Source organism: Heteronotia binoei, chromosome 5 (assembly GCF_032191835.1).
Source record: "Heteronotia binoei isolate CCM8104 ecotype False Entrance Well chromosome 5, APGP_CSIRO_Hbin_v1, whole genome shotgun sequence".
In the NCBI taxonomy this organism is placed as follows: domain Eukaryota; kingdom Metazoa; phylum Chordata; class Lepidosauria; order Squamata; family Gekkonidae; genus Heteronotia; species Heteronotia binoei.
The window spans coordinates 19,379,715-19,399,336 of NC_083227.1; the positions used below are offsets into that span (position 1 = coordinate 19,379,715).

Sequence of the window (19,622 nt, forward strand, 5' to 3'; positions counted from 1 at the left end):
ATGTTGTGCATGTTGTTATTGATGATGTTATTTCAGTGCTTATACCTGCACGGGCAGGCTGTTCCTACCTTAGAGATTATTACGCAGCAGCTGTGTACAGCTGATGTTGTGCTCTTGTCAGGTCAACGCACTTTTAATAAAGTTATGTTTTGCAAAGGTCCCAGTTCGGTGTTTAGGTAAAGAAAAAAGATATCTTCAGGTTTCAACATTAACAATAATTTATTACAACTGACAAACATATATACACCTTTAAACATATTTACACCTTTATTCTCCCAACCCCCCACCCCTGGCCCGCTCCAGCCTCCGGAACTGCCGCTCCAGGGCGTCAATCCGGCGTGTGAAGGCGCTCACTGCAATTTAGAAAAGAAGCAAGTAAGTGCAACGCCCTCAGTAATGTACGCAGAGCAGTCAATCACTCACAAGAACCACCCATCCTGCAAAATAGTGAGCACTCACACGCTGAGCGGCAGAGGGCCTCCAGCCGGGCAATGGCCTCCAGCGGTGCCTCCGGTGCTGGGCGCCGCTCGAGGGCCTCGATTCTTTGGCTGAGGGCCTCCAGCCCGGCATTGGCCTCCATTGGTGCCTCCGGTGCTGGGCGCCGCTCGAGGGCCTCGATCCGTTGGCTGAGGGCCTCCATTTCCGCCGCTGCTGGGCGCCGCTCGAGGGCCTCGATCCGGTGCATCAGGGCCTCGAGACGGGCAATGGTGTCCTGTACTTGCTGCACCGGCTCCTCCACCACTGAAATGCAAGCACACCATGCATGCACATTAGAAAATTATAGGCATGTGTGCATTGTATAGCACATACAATGCACACATAGCATGTGTGCATTGTATAGGCATGTGTCCATTGTATAGCAACATTAGTTCGCAGTGCCCTGAGAGGCAGCTCAGCAAACCCACCTGCCTCTCTGGCCGGATCACCGCCCTCCTCCCGCGGGACTTCTGGGCTCCCACCGCCTAAGATTTGCAAAAGTAATCATTAAGTTTTTTTTCTGAACGCCCTGCGCACATGGCTTTTTAATGCCTCTAATGTGCAGTAACCCAGAGGTGGCTGCTTTGTCAGGTAATGTACCTTCTTGCTCCTCAGTACCCTGCTGCTCATCCTCCTCTCCCCCCAAGGGTGAGCCTGGCCGCTCTGCCTCGCCTCGTGGCCCTAGAGGCAGGTAGTTAGTGCACTCCTGTCATCATCTGACAGGGCGGCTGACAAGGGCTGCAACATCATATTTATTAGAAACTTGCATGCCATGCCTATTGATTTCTATCTGCGGCTCAGCTCAGCGAACTCACCTGCCTCCTCAGCGCCTCCTGCCTCCTCAGCGCCTCCCGCCTCCTCAGCGCCTCCCGCCTCCTCAGCGCCTCCTGCCTGCTGGGCTGCTGGGCTCACACCGCCTAAGATTTGCAAAAGTAATCATTATATTATTATCTTGAACCCCCTGCGCACATGGCTTATTAATGCGTTTACTGCGCAGTAACCAAGAGGCGGCCGCTTTGTCAGGTAATGTACCTTCTTGCTCCTCCGCACCCTGCTCCTCCTCTCCCTCCGAGGGTGGGCCTGGCCGCTCCGCCGTGCCTCGTGGACAGGTGTCAACTAGAAAAAAACCAAACAATGAAACTCATACATGCAAGTGGTGTGAATGAAAGCACACAGCATATGTGAAAAATGCACTGTAACCTGCAGGTAATATGTACTGGACCAGGAAGGCACATCAGGAAATAGAATGGGGTGGGGGCTGGGGGTTGGATCCAATTAATGAGGTTTCTGTGATCATCCATGCCCCCCCCATTCCACCAGGAAGGCTCAGCAGAGCATAGGAAGGTTTGGGGGTTGGATCCAATTAATGAGGTTCCTGTGATCATCCATGCCCCCCCCCATTCCACCAGGAAGGCTCAGCAGAGCATAGGAAGGTTTGGGGGTTGGATCCAATTAATGAGGTTCCTGTGATCATCCATGCCCCCCCCATTACAGTAATAAGGCAGTAATAAAGAAGGGAGGGGTGTGTGTGGCGTTTGTGTGTTGTGTGTGTGTGTGGTGTTACTCACAATCATGATGACGGTCCTCCCAACGGGGCCGCCCCGCCAACTCCCAAAGACGCACCATGGCATCATGGTACGGCGTCCTGCCTGACGCCCTGGGGATACCGCCCCACGCTTGCAGGCTAGCCATGAAGCTGCAGCGGAGGCGTTTGATTTTTGACCGGCACTGCGCGGCAGTCCGGTCAAACCCCCTCCGCTGCAGCCTCCTGGCTATCGCCTCGTAAATGTGGCTGCTCCTGAGGTGGGTGCTCGACATTACTTCTCGAGCGTGCCCGCTCCTCTCGACAATATCTAGCATAGCCAGCACCTCCTCCCGCTGCCAGAACGTCCCTCTCCTTCCCCTGGCAGCCATTTCGAACTAACGCTCTTTCGATGTTGCGAAATAGCAGCCTCCCCTTTCTGATTTGATTTATCCCATCATGTGGAAGGCATATCCTGATTGACAAGGCAAAAACAGACCCAGGCCAGAAACACGTGTCAGAACCCCTGGTGCACCAAAAAATTACCCCCCCCCCACAACCACCACCAAAGTAAATGAACGCAGTGCAGTTTATAATGCTCAAAACTTTATTCGCTGTAACGGGAAGCAGCCTAAATAAACGCAGGCATAATGATAAGAAATATGTAGTATTACTGGGTGGAAGTATCCACTCCGGAACCACTAAGCGGAGTTTGCTGTGGGAAATACATCAACGCCGGATCGACTGCTTTGTGGGCGGCACCCTCTCCCTTTCCGTCCTTCCACCCCATCCACCCGCTTGGCCAATCATCAGCCTTCCGCGGCGCTTCCCCGGAGTGCCGGCGCGACCATTTTTTTTTTTTAAACTTCACAGTTTTGCGTAATAGCGATATTTCGAAATTAACAAGGGGAAAAAAAAACCCCTCCTGGAATAGTCCCCCCCCCCCTTCTCCAGTATACATTATACATTATGGTTGATACATTATGGTTGATAGGATGTTTGGTCTCGCGAGAAATTCATGGGTGTTGTGGCGAGGGTCTCGCGAGAATTGCGACCGCTGAATGAGGATCAGGGAATCGCCCACATCACTGTTAATTAGCCAATGCTTGGAGGCTGCAAATGCTAGTGGCCAATTATGAGGCGAGTAGCAGCTATCGTCACAGCTTGTATGAGCCGAACAGGACACTGGGAGGAAGAAGGGACAGATTTGGCTGGCCGGCATTGATCAGCTTACTGCCTCCACCGCACAGCAGCTACGTGCAATGGCTTCCAGCGGCAGGGCAATGGGGGCTCGTGGAGTTTCGTGGCGGGAGGCAGAAACAGAAGCCTTGTTGTCCATTTGGGTTGAGGATAAGATCCAGAATGCGCTGGCCTCTAACCGCAAAAACACCTATGTCTACGAGGCTATATCTAAGGCCATGCATGCCATGGGACACAAGAGGTCGGCGCTTGAGTGCCGAACAAAGACCAAGGGCTTGCGTGCGGACTACAGGAGATGCGTTAGCCACAATGCAAAGACTGGAGTATCCCCATTTTACTGCGCTCACTTTGATGTGCTGCACCGCATCCTTAAGGATGATAAGTCCGCGCGTCCCCCCGACATGAGGAGAAGCTGGACGGCGAAGTATTACAAGGCAAACAAGGAAAACTTGCCGCTTCTGGGATCAGATAACATCGTTTCCGCTGACCTGCAAACAATCAACGCCGATGATCTCCGCACGCACACCACTGTGTCACCTCCAGGTGAGTATCAAGGCGATGCAGTGCCCCTGAGCCCTGTACTTTTATGTGTATGGGGTTCCGTTCTCGCCCCTAAGGAAACCCACGCAGAGGATTCCTCAGTATATATGTGGGTCGCTGTGGGTTCGCCGGTGATTGGGAGGCATGGGGGAAACCTTAATGGAAATTCCCCTAGATGAAGGGAGACGTGGATGCTTGCCTCACTGTACTGTGCACTTATTAGACTCGCAAAACTTCTCTGCCTTCTGCGTTAACACTGCTGATTTTCCTGCATTCCTATAGGCTCAAGCATCGTGACCACAAGCGATGCGTCGCAGGAGCAGGAACAGAGCCAGGAATTTAGTGCTCAACAACCAGCAGAGGAGTCCTTGCGGGGGGGTAAGTGCCTCTGATTAGTCTTATGTTGAATGTGAAAGCTTTCAGTGGGACTCGGAATTACTGCCCAGCTTACAATTGCTGACACCGATGCTGCTCCTGAACACATGTTATAGTGAAGAACTTTACGGTAGGCAGGGCTTTTCAGCACCTTGCACGTTAAGGAATGAGTGTTGTATCAATTTCAGGTTGCTTTGATGAGGGAGAAGGGTGCAGTATTCAAACTGGAGAATCTGGGGATGCTGTCCTCTCGGAGCAGGAAACAGAGGAAGGAGGTATGTTTCGGGGATTTCTGCGTAAACTGCAGCAGCGGTGCCAATGCCTGCAGCACAGTAGTGCAGCTTGTAACATAGCTGAAACAATGGGTGCACTGCCAGAGTTCTCCAGGTAATGTACTCCTTCCATCCTTCTTCTTTCAGATGCTTCAGGAGATCATCTGCCGGTGTCATCAGCACAGCAAAGAAAGGAAGAGAGTGCGCAGAACGAAGCTCAACGTCAGCGAAGGGTTGCCTTGCTTAATAATGTGGCTAAGGAGATGATGATTCAAAGCCGTCAGGATCATGAAGACACAATGGAGCGGTTTGACCGTATGCTTGAAGCTGAAGAACGCAGGTTCTCAGTGCAGGGGGAGCGTGATACACAAAACAGGGAGGCTTTGGTAAAGGCTTTTGAAAAGGCCACAAGGGAGACTGTGGATGTTATGAAGGCAGCTGTTGATATGCTAGGCAGCATTGCCCAAATTTTTAGGGAAGGTCGGGCACACGGAAGGGTGGGCGAGATACCAGCCACTGCAACATCCCCACCATATGCAGCATCTACACCATCCGTCACACGTAGGCAGCTGCACCTGGATTGTGACTGCAGCTATAATCGGGGCACTCTGCCGTCAGATATGGAGTACCCAGTTTTGGCAGAGGAATCTATGCCTGAGAGTCAGCCACTCCTCTCTGTGCCTGAGAGTCACAACCCCACGTCTGTGCCTGATACTCAGACCCTACCGTCTGTGCCTGAAAGTCAGAGCGTCCTGGCTCCTGCACCCTGCTCCAGTGGCAGTGTTGCGGCCTCACGTAGGGGCAAGAAACGATCCTGCACAGGGAAGCAGAGGGTGTATTTTGAGCCCTAAAAGCACTCCCTTTGGAACATCTGATGATAACTCCATTGGATTATTGTTAGGCTGCCCCTAACGTGCACTGCTGTCTATGACAGATGCTTCTTATGTTGCTGTTTTCCAGCAATGTCCCCTTCATGGGTACCAGAACCAATGCCCATCAAGGGAAGGTGTGAGTTGCAGGCATTGTTTACATGTTGTGCATGTTGTTATTCATGATGTTTTTTCATTGGTTATACCTGTTTATATGATGTTATTTCATTGTTCACATGCTGTGCATGTTGTCATTTATGATGTTATTTCATTGTTTATGCCTGCACAGGCAGTGTGCTCCTAGCTATTGCTTTGTTCCTCTGATGTTTACGCACTTTTATTAAAGTTATGTTTGCACTTCTCCCTGTTCAGTGTCTAGGTAAAGGAAAACGACACCTTAAGGTTTCAACAGTAACAATAATTTATTTGAACAAACAACACATTTAAGAGAATGAAACTCTATTCCCCAACACCCCCACCCCTCCCAGCACCCCCACCCCTGCTTTGTCAGGCAATGCACCTTGTTCCCTCAGGCCAACCAGCTGAGGACCCTCATCATCCTCTTCCACCAGGGGTGGGCCTGGCTGCTCTACCGCGCCTCGTGGACGGTTGTCGACTGCGGTTGGATATAGAAAAGAAAAAAGTAATTAGACTCATGTGAATGAAAGCACACAGCAGCTGTGAGAAATGCACTGGAATCTGCAGTGCCACTTATTGGACCAGTAATATCATAACAGGGGAGGGTGGATGGTGGGGGGATCCGCAGAAACACCATGCATTACAGCTTTTTTCTTAGCTTTAGCAATAGCATAAGAAAATGTAAATTTCTTGAGCCTTCTCCTTTATGGTTGTAGGATTGCATATTACATCTAATAGGGGAGGGCTGCAACCACACCTGGATCAATAGCGCTTTTATTACAAACTGCCCATGATCTGTGCGTGTGAGAAAGAAGATATTATATGATCTGCCTGAAGTAGCACCATTGTTGTGTATCTGATTGTTCAACTCTTTTAATATTGTCTGTTTACTGTCTATGTTATGCTGTTAGCTGCCTCGAGTCTGTATGGAATGGGCAGGATATAAGTATAATGTAAATAAATACATACAACTTCAAATTTTATTTGATTTAAAATATTTATAAAAAACTTTCCCAGTAGCTATATTGTTCAATAGCAAATTAAAATACAAACAATAATAATGAAAATATAAACAAAGCACAAAGAAGCCATAGAACATTTTAAGTGATTTATTTATTTAGTATCCAAATAGTTCCTGATAAGAATGGTTTTACACCAGCAAGGCTTATCAGAACTGGGATGGGTGGGTGTGGGTGGTAGTCTGTGCACAGACCTGGTGCCTCCCCATGGCACACATTCCACCAGTAAGGCATATCAGAAACTAGAAGGGTGAGGGTGGGTGGGGAAATTGTACTGTACTGCCATAAAGCAGTAATAAAGAAGGAAGGGGTCGCTGCCAGAAAGTGCAAAATCAAAATTCATCCATCCAATCATGGGGAAGGCATTTTATGATCGGCAAGGCAAAAACAGAGCCAGCCCAGGAGCACGTGTAGGACCACCGGTGCACCGAAATATTGCCCCCCCCCCCAACCGCAACCAAAGTAAATGAACACTATGCAGTTTATAATGCCCAAAGCTTTATTCGCTGAAACGGGAAGCAGTACAAACAAACGCAGGTATAACGTTAAGGCGATTATACATAGAACGATTGAAACAGCGTAACTTCGCAGCACCGGAAAAGCAGTCTTTCATTCAAGGGCAGCGGCAGCGAGAGGCATGGGGGACGGAAAGCCGAAGAATCATCTCCTTTGATAAATATATTCTGCGACAGCATCCCGCACAGTCCTCCCACTCTCTAACTGCCTCCTGTTTATAACCCTGAAGTCTGGTTCTTCTTGGTCTGGGAGGAGCGTTATCTCCTTATCTGGAATGTCCAGGTTGACCGCATGTCCCTTTCCCTCACAAATATTGTGCAGAGTCACAGATGCGGTCACGATGGAGAAAATACTCCGGTACTGCGCGTTCATTCGCGTTAGCAGGACACGCCAGCGAGCCTTAAGCCTCCCGAAAGCACGCTCCACCACGTTCCTGGCCCTGGCGTGTTGCTTGTTAAAGTGCTTCTGCACGGGCCCGACGGGTGTCCTGTACGGGGTCATCAGCCACGGTCTAAGGGGGTACGCTCCGTCGCCCAATACAAGCGCAGGTATGGTTACATTTCCCAAAGTCACCGTGGGGTTCCCCGGAACCCAGAGCCCTGCATCATTGCCAGAGCAGAGATGGCTGTTCGCGAGAACAAAGGCATCGTTGGTCTTTCCGCTGTGGCCGAACTCTGCATCCACGAAGCGTCCTGTGTGATCAACCGTGCCTTGGAGGATCATGGAGCAGAACATCTTCCGGTTGCAGAACTCCTCCGATTTGCCCCCAGGCGCCCGTATCGGGATGTGCGATCCATCCACAGCAGCCACCGTATGCGGCATACCGAGCTTACCGAAGCCATCCATAATCTGTAGAGAAATGGAGTACAATGGATCAGGGATATTTCAACTTCCACTGTATTAGCAATAGAGAATCACATCAGGGTCAGATATATCGATGTTACGTTATAACGCAAAACTAGGGAAAAGAAAAAAAAATACACACCGTTCCGATGTCGTCACCGAGGCACACGACCTTTGAGAACAAACGTTTCTCGATGGCTTCGCAGATCTCCATCACAATCCCATGGACGGTGGTAACGCCGATCCCGAACTGCGTGCCGACTTCCCGATAGGCGCTTCCGGTAGCGAGGTACCACAGCGCTACCGCGAGCCGCTTCTCAGGGTGGACCGGAGACCTCATCCTTGTGGTTTGCCTTTCCAGCTTGTCCTTCAAAGCGGCATAAATCTCCATAAAGGTCCCTCTGGTCATCCGGAAGTTATCCAGCCATTGCTCGTCGCCCCAGTACACAAGCACAAAGTTCTCCCACCAGCCGAGTTCACGGGGGAACACCCAATACCTGGGCGCGAACCGGATACCGGCAAGGTAGTGCCATCTACGTTGCTGGCGGCGACTGCCACCTCTAATCAGCCGAAGCCGGGCGTCAGACTTCCTAGAGGCGGCCAGAGATTTCGGTGATCCAAGTCCATGAGCGAGGAGTTTTTCTCCGGTGCGGAGCACTTGGCGCGCGGCGTAGATACACAAAATCAGAATATCCACTGCTGAATAAAGCAGCGCCATAGTCTCGTCATCAGGATTCTCCATTGTGAATGCTTCTGACGATACGAGGCAGTGTGGAGGACGCCGCTGCGGCCAGTATTAAAACAGAGCCGTCACGTGATGGTTTGCCCGCGAAAAAGGGGATTCTCTATCACGTTGTCGCGTTGTTACGTTGTTACGTAATTACGCAACTAGAATGACGTTTAAAAAAAAAATGATTGACAGGGCATCGACTCCAGTCGATGCCACTGGGAAAACGCCGGTGGGAAAACGATTTGAGCCGGCGCTTCAGGGAGGGCGACTCCGCAAAGAGTCACTAGTGGGAAACCGAAAAAAGTGATCCGGAGATAATTGCGCCGGGGAATAAGGGGAGCAAACGCTAAGTGGGAAAACGGCCTCTGTGTCACTCAGTGGCCAAAAAACCCAAGTACCATCAGGAGGTCCACCAGTGGGGCCAGGACACCAGAAACCCTCCCACTGTTGCCCCCCCCCCCAGCACTGAGAATACAGAGCATCCTAATGATACCTTTCATGAGATTCAAGAAATTGCAACTTACTTCATGGTATTGAAGTCCACACTGGAATCTGGACCATCATTGAGGAATTTTTTCAGAGAAAGGACTTTACCCTTTTGTGTGTCTGTTTATGACTTGTAATCTTTGATTTACCTGTCTTTATTATAATAAATGTAATGAGTACTTAGTAATTCCTGTCACAGTAACCAATAGGCTTAGTGTAGCCAGTTCTTAACAAAGCAGGAGCTGTGCACTCCTCTTCAAGACCCCGCCCACCTTCCAGTGCTTTCAGCATCAGCCTGTTTCCCTTGGCTTTCTGCCAGTTCCTTCCTCTGCTTCTCTGACCCACTTGGGGCGGAGGGGAGGGAGGGAGATTCTGAATGGCATGGATGGTACCCTAATGGGATTTTCTCCAGGTATGAAGACAAGGAGTCGTTTGAGAATCCAGTGGCTATTCCACTTGCCCTGAAGTGGCACATCTGGGACTTCTCAGATTTCAATCTCCTTTTGGAGGGCATCAAGAAGCAACTCAAAGGTAATGAAGAAACACTGCTGGAGTTTCAGACTGGACATTAGAGTGGGCCAGATGTGTTTTAGTATGTCCCAGGCTGGCTATATCATTGACAGACCCAGGAACGTGGGGAGTTTATGTGTCAGTTCAGAAGGCCATTTTAGTTCACCATGGAAAGTTTTCTGATCAAAATTCTGCCATAACTTCAGCTCAGAATTGCATTACATGGACTTCTCGAGATCATATTATGTTGTTGTTCTCTAATCATTAACTGCAACCATGCAAGGGCACATGGTGAGGTAGATGGTCAAACAAGCACCTAAAATGACAGTGAGGGAAACTGCTCTTTTAGGCACCTATTTTTAATGAAACAGCCGCTGGATCCATTTCAGGGACACTCCCCCCCCCTTCTATTTGCAATGTGTCTGTGACCAAATCAGACTTATCAGAACTGATCCCTTTGATTGGATGTTTGTGTTTGGTTGAATATGTCGTAGCAGAGCCCACACAATGGTCTCAAGGGGACAGACTGGTTTTAAAGTAGAGTCATACCCTTCGAAGCCCATTGAAATCAGTGAGTCTGAAGAGTGTAACTCAGCTCAGTATGGCAAAAAGGTCCAGGCAAATAGGTGTGAAAAGCCTCAGCTTGAGACCCTGGAGAGCCGCTGCCAGTCTGAGAAGACAATACTGACTTTGATGGACCAAAGGTCTGATTCAGTAGAAGGCAGCTTCATATGTTCATATGTTCATGTGCTGGGAGCCTCTGTCTAGAAGCATCCTAAATTTAGCCAGATTGGACCCTTGGGCTGCAGTCCTTAGCGTACTTTCTATTACATGAATCTCAACTCCAGTGACTTGTGAACACAAATCTGAATATTTGTACGCAATCCCCCACCCCCAAGATAGTTTCTACTTGAGCCTTAAGTTGTAACTCAGAAGAGATATGTACCTATGTGCCATCAAGTCACAAATGACTTCTGGCAACCCCCACCAGGAGGTGATCAAGACAAGTGTTTGCTATTTTCTTCCTCTGCAGAGTCTTCTTTGGTCGATCCAAGTACTCAGCTTAGCTTCAGCAGTTTGACAACATTGGGCTGTATCATGCCCCTCCCCTCCCCAAAAGAAAATAGTATTATTAGCTGGTATTTTTGTCACAAGAAGGGCCTGCTGCTCACTTTCCATTCCTTTGCTTCCTCAGACACTCTGGATTCTGGACTTCATCCGCAGAAAGGTACATTTTTCTTCATAAACTGATCAATTATTTCTAAACTAAAAAGCTTCACCTTACAATTTGTGTTCTCCCACTTGGTGTTCTCAGAGATAACACAACTGAATGCTCTTGTTTTGTTCCTCAAAATCTTATGCTCCCTGCCACAGCCAGTTCCTTCTTGTTCCGAGGATGTTGGTAAGGGTGAAAGAAAAGGTTGAGGGGATGAAACCTGCCGCCATATTTAAGTGATGGGAGAATGGTTGCTGGGCAACAGGTTGACTGAGTTCCATAAGAAAAGTCTCGCTATTCTCCTGCCAAAGGTGGGGCATCAGGTTTGCCAGCCCAGAGTAGATCATGCCTGATGTTCAATAGCTCCATGTTGGTAACTCCAGTCCAGAAAAAGTTCCAACTGGTAATATTGCAATTCTTTTAAAATTTCCACTGCGGATACCAGAACAGGCATTAATTTTTGTAGCAGTTGGGGGTGGGAGCAATTTGAATTAAGTACCAAGGATATTTCTGTCAGTTCTAGCTCTGCCCCTTGTTCAATGTGTAGCAGGTTTTCTCCCTGCTTCTCCATTGCATTCAGGCACCTTCTGGGTTTTCCCAGCTTACTTAAACCAAGTTTCCAGTGGAGTTTTGGAAAGGATTGCAGTGAAGTTCGGGCAGCTGCTATGTGGGTGGGAGAATCCAGATTTTCCCAACCTCTGTGGCCACTATTTCCCTGACCCTGTCCTATGGCGAGCATTTCTTTCCCTCACTTTTGGAGGCATTTAATTGTTTGTTTCGAATAGATTTGATTCCTTTTAGGGAATGTTCCTTAGGCCATAAGGTCTCCGCATCCACCACTAGCAGATGGGTCAGAGGCTGCATTTTCCTGGCATATAAATCCAGGAGACTGGATCCCCCTTTGGGTGTTACAGCCCACTCCCTCAGAGGGGCAGAAACCTCAGCTTTATCCGGTCCTTCCCTTCTTTGAGGTGGTCTGTAGGGCTGCAGCCTGGAAATTGCTCCACTCATCATTACAGAATTGACAAAATGGACTCAGCTGAGACTACTTTTGGAAGAAAATGGTCCTGGAGCATACCTTTTCAGGCTAGAGTCTGAGATTCTTCCCCTCTCTGAGGCATGCTGCTTCATATGTGCCAGATGTGGAGATTTCCCCACCCCGGACCACTGGAGAATGGAAGATTTGTCTCACTGTGCATCTTCCTTGTCGGTGGTCCTAGAGTAGGGCAGTCTCTTCCCATCCAAGGGGGTGAATTCCCTTTCTCAGAAGGCACTTGAGCCAGAGTGGGTGTGCTGTATTGACTCTATGGGGCTTCTTTGCCTCAATTTCAGTTTCCTGAACTGGTGGGCGTCTCTTGTGAGTTCTTCACCCTGTTCTCTGTGTGGTTGGTTGGAGGTTTTTTTGGACCATTTTATTGGAGGTCTGATTTCATGTTTGATCATTTGGAGAGGGAGTTGTGCTGCTTCGGGGCCAGACTGGAGCCTGGGAGAGAAGCCCCTCCCCTCCCGGAATTGCAAGCTTCTGGACTCTCCCGGTCTCCAGGAATGAGCTTCTCCCAGAAGTAGAGACTGCCCCACCCCAGTGTAACATACTGAGACAGGAGACGTTGGTAGGGCAACATGCTTTAATGCGGGCACGTTACAAGAGAGGGAACACGCGGGCTGGGTCCCGCTTATATACATCTCCCGGAACAACCTCCCAGACTGGCCAGCCCAATCCTGGCCAGTTAAATTTCCCGCCACAGCTGGTGATTGGCGGGTTACTTCGCGCTCTGCGCGGAGTCGCCTGGGGGCAGCCCCAGTCTCCTCTGCGCATGGCCGCGCGTGGCTAGGTTTAGCGTTATTGCGTTATATCGTTAGGACGTTGTAAGACGTCCTTGCAATACACTACACTCCTTCCCCCCTAGTTGTTGTACATAGTCCTGCAGGTAGGCGGGAGCCCGGCGCTCCCAGGTTGATCGTCTAGGGACTGCTTGTGGTGTAGGGGTTGTTTCGGCTGCTGGAGTCTCTCCGGGGAGTGATGCGGCTGCGGGCTGTAGGTCTGGCTCTGCTGGTCGCTCGGGATCCGCCGGTCTTGGGGGTTCGTGTGTGGGCAGGATCGGTGCTGGTGCTGCTGCTGTCTTTGGCCGACCCCTGGCTGGCTCTTCTCCGGGCCCTGCCTCCCCCGCTTCTGTAGGCACTTCCGGTAGGGTGCGGCGGCGCATTTGGTTGATGTGCCGCCTTAGGATCTGGCCCCCCTCAGTGGATACCTCATAGTGGCGGGACCCTATTACCCGCAGCACCCGACCTGCTAGCCATTCCGGTCCCCTAGCGTAGTTTCGGGCGAACACCGGATCCCCTGCAAAGAAACCCCTGGCTGCGTCCCTGATCTCGGGGGACCCGCGGGTGTCTGAGGCTCGGTCGGGATGCAACCGGTCTAATCTCGTAGTGAGTTTGCGCACCATGAGGAGTTCCGCCGGGCTAACCCCGGTGACTGGGTTGGGGATTATCCTGTTGTCAAACAGGAATGCGGCTAGTCTGTGGTCCCAGTCGCCCTGCACGATCCGGCCCAGGGCTTCCTTAGTAGTGCGCACCATACGCTCAGCCTGGCCGTTGGTGGCCGGGTGGAATGGGGCGGACCATATGTGCTTGATCAGGTACCTCTGTAGGAACGCCTGAAATTCCCCAGAGGTAAAAGCTGCCCCGTTATCCGAAACTATAGTGTCTGGGATGCCGTGGGTGCACAGGGCCCTGCGCAGCGCTCGGATTGCGGCTGCTGACGAGGTGGATGCTACTGGGATGACCTCCAGCCATTTAGTGTAGGCGTCCACTATGATCAAGAAGATCTGTCCCTGGAATGGCCCTGCGAAGTCTAGGTGGAGCCTTGACCAAGGTTTCCTAGTGGTTTCCCATCATGTGGCAAGGGCACTGGGCAGTTTGGGGCGCGACTCCTGGCACACGCTGCACCTTCGAACCCAGTTCTCGATCTCTTCATCCATCCCCGGCCACCAGATGTAGCTCCTTGCTAAGGCCTTCATTCTAACTATGCCGGGATGGGTCTCGTGGAGCGACTCCAGAACTCGCTTCTGTAGCGGGAGGGGGGACCACCACTCTGCTTCCCCATAAGATGCACCCTTTGTGGGTTACTAGTTCCTCCCTCCTTGTTTTGTATGGCCTGAACTCTTCCCCCATGTTCCCTTCCGGCCAACCCCTCACCACTCAGTCGAGAACCCTTGCCAGTGTTTTGTTTTTCCCGGTGGCCTTCGCAACCTCCGCGGCGTGGAGGGGCTGCTCTGGGAGCGTCTCGACCAACATGACATGGTGTGCGGGGGCTGGGGCTGGGTCCATGTCAGGTAGCAGCAAACGGCTGAGCGTGTCCACATGGCCCATAGCCTTGCCTGCCCGGTGGACCAGTGTGTACATGTAAGAGTTGAGGAATTGATTCCACCTCAACACGCACTGCGACAGGATTTGGGGGGTTTGGCGGTCCGGGGCTAGCAGACCCAGTAGTGGCTTGTGGTCGGTGGCTATGGTGAACCTCCGCCCATACAAGTAGTCATTGAACTTGTGGACCCCCGCCACGATGGCAAGAGCCTCCTTATCAATTTGCATGTAATTGCGCTCTGCCGGTGTGAGTGTGCGGGAGTAGTAGGCCACTGGTACCTCCCTCCCGTCCGGCAGTTGGTGCCCCAGGACTGCGCCCACCCCATAAGGTGACGCATCGCAAGCCAGGATGACCGGGAGGCGCTCATCAAAATGGTGAAGCACCGCATTGGAAACCAGAATGTCCTTAACTACCTGAAACGCGGCGGCTTGTTGCTTGCCCCATACCCAAGGGGCTTGTTTGTCCAGCAGCCGGTGTAGTGGTTCTGCGACGGCTGCCTTGTGGGGGAGGAACGAATGGTAAAAATTGAGCAACCCCAAGAAGCTTTGTAGCTCCGCTTTGCAGGTGGGGGCCGGGGCTTGTACGATGGCTCGGGTCTTTTCCTCCATCGGGTGGATTCCTGCTGCGTCCACGGCGAATCCCAGGAACTCCACCCGCGGTACCCCTAGCAAACATTTCTCCCTCTTGACCTTGAGCCCCGCTGCTTGGAACCGGCGGAGCACTTCTCTTAGGCGGTTGCTGAATTCTTCGGAGTCCGAGGCGGCGATTAAAACGTCATCAAAGAACGGTTGGACTCCGGGGATCCATTATACTTTGGAAAATCCCTGGAGCTACGCTGACCCCAAACTGTAGCCTCCTCACCCGGAAGGCTCCCCTGTGGGTCACTATGGTCTGGGCCTCAGCCGTTTTGGCGTCCACCGGGAGCTGTTGGTAGGCCTGTGCCAGATCCAGCTTCCCGAAGATCTTTGACCCGGCTAGGGCAGCCAATACGTGGCTCACCACCGGTACGGGGTAGGGATTGTCCTGAAGTGCTTTATTTATTGTGCACTTATAGTCAGCAAAAATCCGCACCTCCCCGTTGGGCTTGACCGGGGTTACTATGGGGGTCTCCCACGCGGCGTAATCCACCGGTTCCAGGACCCCTTGGGCCATAAGGCGGTCCAGTTCGGCCTCGATTTTGGGCTTCAAGGCGAACGGGACCCTCCTGGCCTTGAGCCGGATCGGCCTGTCGGGTCGAGCGGTAGGGAGATGGCCGGCCCTTTGTAGCTCCCCAGGGAACCGTCAAACACGTCGAGGAACTCGCGGCATACCTCCCCGAACCCTTCGGGTGTTAGGATTTGCCCCACTCCCACCAAACGGATCCCCAAGGGTTTGAACCATGCCAGTCCCAGCAGATAGGTAAGCTGGCACTTTACCACCAGGATGTCCAGCGGGCCTCTGAAGGACCCCCTCTCTACTTGTACCCGGGCCCACCCCACGATTTGAACTGGGTTCTTCTGAAAGTCCCGCAGTATGAAGTCCGCCGGCCTCAGTGGAATCCGCTGGCGGGGGCACAGTTTCCTCAGGGTCTCCTCCACAATTATGGAAATGGAGGAGCCTGAGTCCACCTCCATTTGGCATGGGGCTCCTTCAATGAGGACCGCCATTTTGATCTTGTCGGGGGTGGCCAGGGGCAAGTTCAGTACCTGTAAGGTGGTGGAGGCGGTGGAGTGAGACTCTGCGGACTCATGGTGCGTGGTCGGTCTCCGGCGGTTGGACTTGGCTCGGCAAGCCCGTGCAATGTGGCCGGTCTTCCCACAGCTCCTGCAGTCCCAGGTCCTGTACTGGCAGTCCCTTTGGTTGTGGGGGTCGCCGCAGCTGGCGCACTTCGTTGCGGGTGGTCTCTCCGCCATTCAGGGTCGCTGTGGCACTCGGTTGGTTGCCCCTGCTGGGCGGCGCAGCTGGAACGCTTCTACCTCTTCCTAACGGTCGGGGTCCAGCTCCTCATGGTGGACTGCGTCGGTCCTCGCCTTAGGGAAGGTCCTTGTGGTTCTCTCGAACGCCACGGCTTCGCTGAAGGCGCTCTGGAGGGTGAGCTCGTCCTTCGCGAAGAGCTTCTGTTGGAGCCTCTCGTCGCGAAGGCCCCACGTGAACCGATCGGCCAGGGTCTCCTCCAGCTGAGGAAAGTTGCAGATGCCTGCGATCTGGCGTAGGGCTGCCAGGTAGTCGGCGGCCGACTCTCCTGCTGCCTGGTCCCTCCTGTGGAAGAGGAACCAGCGGGCCACCCGTGAAGGTTGAGGCAAGAAGTGGCCAGTGAGGAGCCTGACGATCTCCTCATAGGACTTCTCGGTGAGTCTGCCGGGGGCCCAGAGACCCTTGGCGATCTCGAACGTGGCCGCCCCGCAGACGCTCAGGAGAACGTCCCTCTTCATGCTGTCCTCTGTGATTCGGTTGGCCCTCAGGTAGCATTCAACCCGTTCCGAGTAGGACTCCCAGCCCTCTGGATTCGTGGGATCGAACGCCTCGACGTGACCGGTGGTTCCGCTCTGGTTAGCCATGGTGGCTGCGGTGGCGGTCGTGGCCTGTGGGTTGCCCTTGTCTCCGGTGTAGCCGATGTGGCTAGAATCCCACCTTCGTCGCCATTGTAACGTACTGAGACAGGAGACGTTGGTAGGGCAACATGCTTTAATGCGGGCACGTTACAAGAGAGGGAACACGCGGGCTGGGTCCCGCTTATATACATCTCCCGGAACAACCTCCCAGACTGGCCAGCCCAATCCTGGCCAGTTAAACTTCCCGCCACAGCTGGTGATTGGCGGGGTACTTCGCGCTCTGTGCGGAGTCGCCTGGGGGCAGCCCCAGTCGCTTCTGCGCATGGCCACGCGTGGCTAGGTTTAGCGTTATTGCATTATATCGTTAGGACGTTGTAAGACATCCTTGCAATACACTACACCCAGGACCAGCAAGAAGGAAGACAAATCTTCTGTTCTTGTGTGTGATTTCTTTTTTTTTAATAAATATTTTTATGTTTTATTGTCTTTAGTACAATTGGCCATTACAGGATATGGATGTTGAAATTACAAATAACCCTCCCCCCCCAACCCTCCCCATCTTCTCTTAGTCTTTTCCCCTCAGCCAAGGGCACAGAGTCCTGATCTTCCACTGAATGTCCTTCCTTGTTTCTCCTGAGATCCACTCTAAATAAGGGTTCCATCTGGTCTCGATTTCCTTGGCTTTATCTTCCCACGTGGAATCCTTGTTGATTGTTGCCACGATGTCAGACTGTATGTAATCAAACAAATAGCTGTGCCAGATTTCTATTGACCATTTACTTTTATCTTTCCACCCCAAAGCGATGACCGCCTTCCCTACTAGTATCATTGCCTTGACAAGGTTTTGCATGGGTCTACTTAGTGCCGGACTTCCTATTGTGCTTAACATCATCATATTAAAGCCAATGGTTAATGGTACATTGCAGACTTTTCTAATAAATTGAATAATTTCCCCCCAAAAGGGTTTAACCTCTTCACACTCCCACCACATATGTGCAAACCAACCCTTAAATTGTTTGCAATGCCAGCACTTGGAGCTCACTCCTGGGAATATATTGGCTATTTGTGCGGGAGTTTTGTACCATTTTGTGAAAAATTTATATTCCAGTTCTTTAAATTTGGTTACTTTAATCCTTTCTAAACCATCCAAGATTTTCCCAGCCAACCCCTCTGTTAACTGACCTTCATGACTCCAAATCTTTTGTAAATGTACTATTATTTTATCTTTATTTGAAATCATTTTTCTGTATAATAACCCCACTAGACCCTTCCTTTGTTTGGCCATCACCTTATATATCTCTTCCATTGGAGTGTCTAACCAAAGCTCTCCCTTTTCACTGATCATCTTAATTCTCTTATGCAAGCCTGCTATGTTTAACCAGTATTGATTACCTAAATCTTCTATAATGTCCTGTAAGGGTTTTAGCTTACCACCCCTAAACATATCGTCCACTCTAAAATAGCCTTTATTTTTAAGCCTTTCCCACCATTTTATAGCATGCACCTCCTTAACAACAGCTTCCAGGGGGCTCCACCTTGAAACCTTCCCTAGCCACTGTGGGTACCATTTCATCCAGGTTTCTAATGCTGCTCTTCTGGGCCCTAGAGCTAATTTTAGATCTTTTGTTGACACTGTGGAAAAAATTCCAAATTTTCCAATGCCACTGTTGACCGCATTCTCAAAATTAATCCACTTCTGTACCTTATCCTCACTCAAATCTAATAACGCTCTTAGTTGGAAGGCCTCATAATATTTACTTAAATTTGGGATTCCCCAACCTAATTCTGATTTAAGGTTGTATAGAATTCTCTTATGAAACCTACTGTTTTTATTATTAAAAATCCACACTTTGATTGCTTTATTCCATTGTTCAATTTGATTTTTCCTCAAACCTAAGGGTAACGTTTGGAATAAATACATTAACTTTGGTATCATGAACATTTTAAGAGATCTTATTCTAGATGATATCCCTAGTATTTTATGATTCCAATTATTCATATCCCTCTCTATTTTTTTCCATATTTTACCATAGTTCTCCTTTATCATTTTATCCATATTTTTTTGGAGGACTATCCCTAAATATTTTAATCTCTTGGCTCCCATTCCTATATTCGTAATCCTATTTATTTCCTGTTTTTCCTCTCTATTAACATTAAGGTATAGAATTTCTGATTTTGCCATATTCACTCCGAGCCCTGAACACTTTTCAAAATCCTCTAAAATTATCTTAATCTCTTTAACTCCGTCTTTTGGATTAGACATAATTACTATGATATCATCCGCAAATAAATTAATTTTCATTTCTTCAATACCTGACTTATACCCCTCTATTCTCCCGGCATTCCTAATTCGCTCTGCTAGTTGCTCTATAGCTATTATAAATAAAAGCGGGGACAGTGGACAGCCTTGTCTTACCCCCCCTTGAATTGGGAACGCTTGTGAGTGGTCAGTGTTGACTCTAACTTTGGCCTTACCTCCGTTGTATATTTCCTGTATAGCGTGTAGGAACCGTTCCTCTAAACCTATCTTCTTTAATATTTGCCACAAAAATTCATGTGAGAGAGTATCAAAGGCTTTATAAACATCCAATTTTAATAGAGCTATTTTTTTCTTTTGGCCATGGTGCAATACATTTAAGATATTTCTAATAGGATGGGCAATAGATCTACCCTCAATAAAACCGTATTGGTCCCCTTTTATGATTGACGGGATAACTCTCTTAAGTCTATTTGCTAAAACCTTAGCAAAAATCTTATAATCTTGATTTAGTAAACTAATGGGCCTATATGAACCTACTTCTTCCGGATCTTTCTGGGGCTTTAATATCAAAATTATTTCTGTTTCCTTCCATGAGTCCGGGGCTTTCTTTCCTTCCAAGACTTCGTTAAAAACTACCTGCAATTCAGGTGCTATAATTTCTACCATTTCTTTATAAAAGTCAGAAGTAAAGCCATCCAGCCCTGGTGATTTACCCTTTTTGAGCGCTTTTATTACTTCCTTTATCTCTTGGAGT

General features: G+C 50.1%; 1 protein-coding gene across 1 annotated transcript in view; it reads left to right on the top strand.

The window, feature by feature from the left end:
- Positions 1-19,622, top strand: part of LOC132571797 (tripartite motif-containing protein 10-like) — a 48,396-nt gene that overhangs the window by 25,354 nt on the left and 3,420 nt on the right. Inside the window, exons 8-9 of the mRNA XM_060238591.1 lie at positions 9,400-9,518; positions 10,693-10,725. Of these exons, the coding sequence (XP_060094574.1) occupies positions 9,400-9,518; positions 10,693-10,725 (152 nt within the window). The remainder of the gene's footprint in view (positions 1-9,399; positions 9,519-10,692; positions 10,726-19,622) is intronic.